General features: G+C 42.8%; 1 protein-coding gene across 1 annotated transcript in view; it reads left to right on the top strand.

The window, feature by feature from the left end:
* Positions 1-200: 200 nt before the first annotated feature.
* Positions 201-8833, top strand: part of CAPN7 (calpain 7) — a 38436-nt gene continuing 29803 nt past the window's right edge. Inside the window, exons 1-3 of the mRNA XM_004483658.5 lie at positions 201-833; positions 2968-3076; positions 7896-8053. Coding sequence (XP_004483715.2) covers positions 732-833; positions 2968-3076; positions 7896-8053 — 369 coding nt within the window. The 5' untranslated portion in view covers positions 201-731. The remainder of the gene's footprint in view (positions 834-2967; positions 3077-7895; positions 8054-8833) is intronic.

Genomic DNA, 8833 nt, shown 5'->3' with positions numbered 1-8833 from the left:
CGGAAACCACCTGGGCGGGCGCGGGACACCCGCTTCCGCCCGCCCAATCACGGGCGCTGCGGCGGTCACGTGCTCGCCAGGGGGCTCCCCAGCGGGCCCCGCCCCGCCCCGCCCATTTTCCAGCTCACTCCCGCCCCCGGGCCTGGGCTGCCCCCGCCGAGGCCCGGCTGCGCCTGCGTGGTGCGGTGGGGAGGCGTGGCAAGGACCTGAACTGCCCCAGCTCAGAGAAGCGTTCAAGGCCGGCTGCGCCTGCGTGGTGCGGGCCGATAGGCGTGACGAGGGCCTGGGCTGTCCCGCTCAGAGAAGAGCCAAGGCCGGGCTGCGCCTGCGTGGTGCGGCCGGGAGGCGTGACGAGGGCCTGGGCTGCCCCGCTCAGAGAAGAGCCAAGGCCGGGCTGCGCCTGCGTGGCGCGGCCGGGAGGCGTGGCGAGGGCCTGGGCTGCCCCGCTCAGAGAAGCGCGGAGGCCGGCTGCGCCTGCGTAGTGCGGCAAGTAGGCGTGGCGAAGGCCCGGACAGGCCCCTCTCAGAGAAGAGCCGGGGCGGGCTGCGCCTGCGCGGTGAGGCCGGTAGGCGTGGCGAGGGCCTGGGTGGCCGCCCGCGGGCTGCAGCCCGGGCCTGCGCTGACGCGCTCTGGGGTCGAGGCCGAGCCGCGGAGACTGCCTTCCGTCCCCGGGCCGTCGAGAGTAAACTTCGCGCTTTCCGCGGCGCTCCGGGAAGCGGAGCCTCGGCGCCATGGACGCGGCGGCGCTGGAGCGGGACGCCGTGCAGTTCGCGCGGCTGGCGGTGCAGCGCGACCACGAAGGCCGCTACCCCGAGGCGGTGTTTTACTACAAGGTGGGCCGGGGCTGCCCCGCCGGGCAGGGTCCGGCCCGGCTGCCGTCCTGGCCCGGTCCTCCCGCTCCGGGGGTCTCGCCCCCCTGGGGGGCGGCCGGCGGGCGCTCTGAGCGGGCGCGGTCGGGTTTCCGCCCGCAGGTGCCGTCCGAGCAGTTCCGGGGCAGAGGGCAGGGTCGGGTCGTTAATTCTCACTGTCCTTTGGCGCTGGTTTACGAGTCCTGGAAAAGAACATCTGGAAGATCCTGAAACAGCGGTCACTGAAGAAACACTCTGGCATTTCGTGTACATCCCTGTGGTGGTTTTCCTATGCGTATATATATTTTTAGCAAACTTGGATCGTACTTTTGTGCTATTTTTAACATGCTGTTTTCATTTGAACCTCTGTCCAAATCGTAAAATTTATTGCTAATTGTTCTGTTAATAATAGCTTCATTATGCGGCCATACCAGTATTCAGTTAGAGGCGTTCCTGGGCATTCCGCCCCTTCCCTTCCGCGCTGTAAGCAGCGGTGCCGTCAGTATCCTTAGAGCCGGGGCTCTGCCCACTTGGTCAGTGTGCTGGAAGCAGAGCTGCTGCGCCAAGCACGGGAGCTTGCCCGCCCCCTCCCCGCTCCAGGCCCGGGGATTTGCCCCTCCTGCAGAGGGAGCTGCGTCCCCCGACCCTTCGCTTCGCTTTCAGGAAGTCCCGCAGCCACGCGTGTGCCCGGTGCGCGGCTCGCCTCCCGCGTTACGACCGCGGTCCTTCACCTTCTAATGCGTCACGTTAGAGGCTTCCGATGAGTCTCAGAGTCATTCCATTTGGACTGTTTTTTAATTTTCACAAGGTGATACCTCTTTTAAACTTTTTAGTTTTGTGAAATGACTTTGACAAACGTCGTCGGTTAAAATAGTACCTAAATCACTTTTTCTAAAGCAAGAGAAACTAGTGCGCAATGGCTTTTGCCAAATAGGATCACATATCGCTTAGGAAGAATTTTTCTTCCTTGAGACAGTGGTTGAGCTTCTAGGAACTATTGATGTGAACTTTTTCAGAGTTTTAGTGTTTTCCAGTCTGATTCTGTTCTATAAGGGATTCCTTCATTGTAAGTCACTTTTGGGTATAAATGAAATGAGTAAAATAAAATTTATACCAACCTTTTCAAAACTTGAGTATTTCTTTTAAGCAAGGTAATTCTTAGAAAATTGATGTTTACATATATGGTAATTGAAGGGGTAAAATATATATATATAACAGTTTATTGAAGTTTACTGTAGCTATAATATATTTAGATAATGATGGTGTATAAAATACAGTAATGTTCACATTTAAAGTTTTATTTCCTCTGAAATACCTGAATTACAGAATCTAAGGAAATATCTTTTCTACCCTATAGCCTTTAGGCTGAATTTCTGTTTGGATCAATACTGCACTCTTCTTACTCATATTTCTAGATTCAGTAAAACAACTCCCTCGAGTAGCCAGATTCAGAAGCTTCTTTGGATGCAGACATTTAGGCCTGAGGCCTCACCAAAATCAGATTACTGCAGAGAATGTGGTGTTGCTGAGAGAAATCTTTCTCTTTTCTCTGGTCCAGAGATGGTTATGAGGAGTATGAATCCTATTCCACGCTAGCTGTAGTATAATTGGCCTTTACATGGACGAAGAATCCAGGTTTCTTAATTAAAATAAGTTTATTTCATACAATTGAAATATGCTTTAACAGGGTCACCCTTCGTTATTTTCTGTTGGAGAAAAACATTTTTTTTTCCACTTTGAGGTCTTTAACCTTTAATAATACTTGTTTTAATGCTTTTAAGGCTCTTTGTGTTTGCAAAGTGTATGATTTTAAGTCTGATCTATTGTATAAGGAAAATAGAAAATAATCATAAACCGTAACTATTCTAAGGAAATGCTTATAATTCCTCATACTTGAATTCATAAATCTTCAACAATATTGAGAACATTAAGAACTGAAGAAAAGGTACTGGAGGATTATATAAATCACTATTTTATGAAAATATGACTAATAATTTAAAGATTGTTCAGACATTCTTGTTTTGTCATGTATGAAAACCATTATGAATTAGAAAACAGTAAAGAAAATTCAAATTGCTATATATCCATTGAGTTCCTTTAAATCCTTTTTTATTTGTAGGAAGCTGCACAAGCCTTAATTTATGCTGAGATGGCAGGATCAAGCCTAGAACATATTCAAGAAAAAATAAATGAATATCTGGAAAGAGTTCAAGCTCTACATTCAGCAGGTTTGTAAAGGACTACTAAACTTTTCCATATTTTTTTTTCTTCTCTCCCATCACATCTTTTACAAAACCCCATTTCTCTTCTTTTTTATCTTCATCTTTGGATCCTTCCCCCGCCCCAGTTGTTTGTTCTCTGTGTCTGTTTGCTGTGTGTTCTTCTTTGTCCGCTTCTGTTGTCAGCGGCATCCGTGTGTTTTTTTTTGTTGCGGCATCTTGTTGTGTCAGCTCTCCGTGTGTGCAGTGGCGCCATTCCTGGGCAGGCTGTGCTTTCTTTCACCCTGGGCGGCTCTCCTTATGGCCCACTCCTTGCCCGTGGGGCTCCCCTACGGGGGAACACCCCTCCCTTTTTCCTAATCCCCTCCCTTTTTCCTAATCGCATATTTAACAATTGTATAGAAATAAATGACAGATTGATGCAGCAGAATCTTACTTGTAATATAACCCAATCTCCTAATTTCCCCAAGGCCCAGAGATAGTGACTTGTTTGCAAACAAGTGGTTATTTCGCAGTCAGGATTAGGACCCTGTTAGAGTCTACTTTTTAAATATTTCACATGCCCTCTCCTGATAATAAAAATAAGTGATTACTCCTCTTCAGTGTTTACAGATTTCAGTGGTAGATTCATTCTCCTCTACCACAAGATCTTAGCTAAACTCTTTTTTTAAAACATACTTGGAAGAACAGCAGAGACCTGAAACAACTTTTATTTATTTTGGTACACAGCATAACAAATGCTATGATAGAAGTACATACAGGTTTAATTAACAGTTTTGTTAATTTGAACAAAGTGGTTCATGTCCATATCTGCTCTTCTAGTGAGTAGAAAATTTGTCACTATTGACATTTTGTTTTAGAAGTGCATTCATTTCTCCAGAAGCTCTTTTCAACCCATTTTTATTGTTGTTGTTGTTAACTGAAAAATACAGCCACAAACAGTTTAGAGAAATCTTTACTTATTGAGCATTGCCCGATGGACTCCATGCTACTTTCCACCACTCATTCAGTGCGTTCCACTTAACATCTGAATGGGTTTGGGGAGTGTGTTAGTCAGCCAAAGGGGTGCTGGTGCAAAATGCCAGAGGTTGGTTGGATTTTATAAAGCGTATGTATTTGGGGTAGGAGCTTACAGATACCAGGCCGTAAAGCATGAGTTACTTCCCTCACCAAAGTCTATTTTCATGTGTTGGAGCAAGATGGCTGCCGGCGTCTGTGAGGGTTCAGGCTTCCTGGGTTGCTCTCTTCCTGGGGCTGGCTTCTGTTTCCTCTGTGGGCTTACTTCCCAGGGCTCCAGCTTAAGGCTTCAGCATCTAACTCCAGCATCAAAACCCCCACATCAAAAACCCCTAACTCTGTCCTTTGTCATGCCTTTTATCTGCAAGTCCCCACCCACCCAGGGGCGGGGACTCAACACCCTACTGGCACGAGAGGTTTACTTGATTAATCAATATAATCTCATATGCCCAGAGGGAAAGACCAGTTTACAAACATAATCCAATATTTCTTTTTGGAATTCATCAATAATATCAAACTGCTATAGGGAGTTATAAGCACATCGTTAGGATAAAGTAGATTTGATAATCAGATTTCATGCTATGACAATCCCCTTAAATAGGAAAGTGCACTTGAAGAATTATGTACCATAATTGTGTATCAGGGCCTCACTTGACACAAAGCTGTACTAATTCATGTATTCAAAATACCATGTAATTCAAAAAAACTTCATTTTCCCAGCCAAGTAAATGAAGTTCTTAAAAGTTAATCTGATAATCAGGAAACCTTGTTTTCTAAATAGTGTTTTCAGATAAAATTGTCTTTGAAGGATAGAAAGTAATCTTTCATGCTTACTACTTCCATTATCCCCCTGTTTTTTCATAGATATGTTCCCCTTCATTTCAACAGCCTCTTATTGAATTCATGTTTGGCTATATGGTAAGTACTGTGTAATAGAAAATTGAGTCCATCTCCTTAGGAAGCCACTAATCAGGTGTATAGAGAGAAAAGTATGAACATTAAACTATCGTAAAAAATCTGTCTGTGAAACATGATACTGTGTCAGAAGCAGAAACCCTGGTGAGCAGAAGTGTAATTCCATCTTCATATGTGCACACACTTGAGCACTTATGGCTGAGGCCCATTATATTTATTCCTGACAGAGTGTTCTTTTTTTAATTTATTTTTTTGAAGTACCAGGGGCTGAGGACTGAACCCAGGACCTCATACGTAGGAGGTCGGTGCTTAACTGCTTGAGCCACATCTGCTCCCCGAAGTGTTCTTTAAACTCTGAAGTCCTTTTCACAATTGGGAAAATACATAAAAAATTGCATTTGAATTTTGGGGGAGTAAACTTTAGGCATTACTGTTTATAAATGTGATGTTCAGACATAAGAATGTGATAGCTTTGTTCTCTAAAAGAATCAGGACTTGCCTGTGAAACAAGTAAAGTTCAAAGAGGATTTTTAAATTATAATATACCTTTGTTTTGCCTTTTTTTTTTTTTTACCTATTTTGTTTAACACAACGGGCTACAATCTGTAGAGAATCAAATGGCTTCCTTATTATTTTGAGCAGAAGAGTCCTTTTTCAAATAAAGTAGTGTTCAGAACCCCAGTTTTTAAAACAGATAAAGTCTGCTGACAGTCAAGAGACTCTTGAGAAATGAGTTGACTTTTGGATGGAAAAAGGCAACACAGTTGAAAGTCACCTGTGTAGTATAAAGTGCTCAAGAGTTGAGTCCCTAACCTGCCACTTATAGCTAGGAAACCTTAAGCTAATTAGCCATTCTCAGGAACAGGTTTTCCCCATAGGGGACATTTGACAATATCTGAAAAGTGTTTAGTATATTCCCAGAGTTGTACAACCATTATCACTGTCTAATTTTAGTACGTTCTTATCACCTCAAAGAGAAACCCCATTTCCATTCCTCCCATGCACATGCACACAGCTCCCCCTGCCCCGCTTCCTAGCCCTTGACAACTAAAAATCTACTTTCTCTATGAATTTGCCTGGCCTGGACATTGCATATAAATGGAATCATATGTGATCTTTTGCATATGGCTTCTCTCACTTAGCATGTTTCCAAGGGTTATCCATGTTGTAGCATGTATTTATTCCTTTTTATGACTAAATAATTTTCCATTGTATGGATCTACATACCATATTTTATTTATACATTCATCATTTATTGGGTGTTTGGGCTCTCCTTTTTGGCCATTATGAATAATGCTACTTTGAACTTTTGTGTGCACATTTTTGTGTGGGCATATGTTTTCATTTTTATTGGAAATATACCTAGGACTGAAATTGCTGGGTTATATGGTAACTATGTTTAAAGTTTTGAGGACCTACTAAATTGTTTTCCAAAGTAGCTGCACCATTTTTCTGTCCCACCATCAGGGTATGAGGTTTCCAGTTTCTTCACATCCTCACAAATACATGTGATTGTCTGATTTTTTTATTTTCACCATCCTAAGTATGGGTGTGTGATATGGTATCTGATTGTGGCTTTGATTTGCATTTTCCTGATGCCTTATCATTTAGGGCATCTTTTATTTATTTATTGGCCATTTTTGTATTTTTATCAGAAATGTCTTCAGATCCTTTACCCATTTTTTAATTGGGTGTTTTGTCTTTTTATTGTTGAGTTATAAGAAATCTTTATATATTCTGGATACACATTCCTTATATATATTTACTTTGATGTTAAAAACAAACTCATGGCTTCTATACATGATCTGGAAGAAAGGTTTCTGAGGCAGTTTCCCCTCCCCAAAAGTGTCTGCCATGAGTAAAGGTGCCTGCAGTCCTACTGCTAAAAAACAAACAACCACTGATTTCAAAGAGCAGTAAAAATGTGTGGTAGCTTATTCTGGACCCAGATGAACAGGAAACATGGCAGGAACTTTTTCATCTGCACCTGGTATGTTATCTTAGACAATTACTGTCTATACTGAAAGAAAAAAATTCATACCTCAAAAATTAAAAAAAGAAAAAAGAATTTTTAAAAAATTTATCATAAAACATAATGGAGTTCCTTTCGATACAGCACTTTCCAAGTTTTTGTTTATTTTTTGTTGTTGAAGTATGTATGAGGAGGATCTCCTGTGTTTTCTTTTTCAAATAAAGGTAATGCTGGTAGGGAGAGTTGGCAATTCAGGGGGAAAAATTTATGAGTAAATAATACTTTTTTTTTTTTAAGATTTATTTTTTATTTATTTCTCTCTCCTTCCCTGCCCTCAGTTGTCTGCTCTCTCTGTCCATTCATTCATTCATTGTGTGTTCTTCTGTGTCCGCTTGTATTCTTGTCAGCTGCACCGGGAATCTGTGTTTCTTTTTGTTGCGTCATCTTGCTGCGTCAGCTCTCCGTGTGTGTGGCGCCACTCCTGGCCAGGCTGCACTTTTTTCGCACGGGGCGGCTCTCCTTGTGCAGCGCACTCCTTGCGTGCAGCAGCACTGCACGTGGGCCAGCTCACCACACCAGTCAGGAGGCCCTGGGTTTGAACCGTGGACCTCCCATGTGGTAGGTGGATGCTCTATCAGTTGAGCCAAATCTGCTTCCCAATAATAAATTTCTGATATTGTCTTTGATGTCTCTTGGGTGATGAGTTAGACAATTGGGGAAACCTTTTTAGCCTTGAAATTAAGATTGAAAAGGGAAAGAAATAATTTGTCAGTCTTAAAGATTTCTTTTTTGGTTTTGCCAGCGTTTTTAACTGAAGGAGCTGAGTTTAGGTAAAGAATGTCTTCAGTGTATCAGAGTGCTGTCTTGCTCTCTAGATAACATTCAGGTAATACTTTTTCTATATGTGCTTTTTCCCTATCTTAGTTCAGTCCAAGAATGTTGACCCTTTGAAATCCAAACATCAATTGGACCTAGAACGTGCCCATTTCCTTGTTACACAAGCTTTTGATGAAGATGAAAAAGAAAATGTTGAAGATGCTATAGAATTGTATACAGAAGCTGTGGATCTCTGTCTAAAAACTGTATGTATAGCCAGAGTTAAATTTGGTGGAATAATGCTCAGAAATTTCTTCCCTTACCAGTGAAATGTTACTTAGCAACTGGTTAAGGGAAACTATTGCTGCATCATTACAAATATAATTATTCCTCATTAAAAATGTAGTTACTCTTATTTTTTAAAAAGCAAATATTAATATTTTGTTAAAAATTTGACAATATTAAGATTGACGCATTGGGAAGCAGGCGTGACTCAAGCAGTTGGGCGCCGGCCTAGCCTCATGGGAGGGCCTAGGTCTGGTTTCTGGTGCCTCTTAAAGAAGATGAGCAAGACGATGAGCTGATGCAACAAGATGACACAATGAAGCGACACAACAAGGAAACACAATGAGGGACACAACAAGCAGGGAGCGGAGGTGGCCATGCTATTGGACACCCTTCTCCCATATGGGAGGTCCTGGGTTCGGTTCCCAGTGCCTCCTAAAAAGAAGATGAGCACACAACAAACAGACACAGAACAGACAGCAGTGCGCATGGTGGGAGGCAGGGGGTAAATAAATCTCTGGGGGAAAAAAAGATGAAAACCAATTTTTAAAAAACTAACTTTTTACCCTTTCTTAAACCTTGGTAGCTAAAATTAACTTACTATAGAAAGAATTTACAAAACCTCTTTTTTTCCATTTCATACACTGAAAAATAAGGTAGTGGCTTGGAAGGGCTTTATTACTTTGCAATGTAAAATTTGTATGCTGAGTTGCTTTTACTGCTCCCTGAGGATCTCTGGTTAAGAGTCTTGGCTTTAGCGA

This window comes from Dasypus novemcinctus, chromosome 31 (genome assembly GCF_030445035.2).
Source record: "Dasypus novemcinctus isolate mDasNov1 chromosome 31, mDasNov1.1.hap2, whole genome shotgun sequence".
Taxonomy (NCBI): Eukaryota; Metazoa; Chordata; class Mammalia; order Cingulata; family Dasypodidae; genus Dasypus; species Dasypus novemcinctus.
The sequence above is the reverse complement of the archived record's forward strand: the minus strand, read 5'-3'. Positions and strand labels throughout refer to the sequence as shown.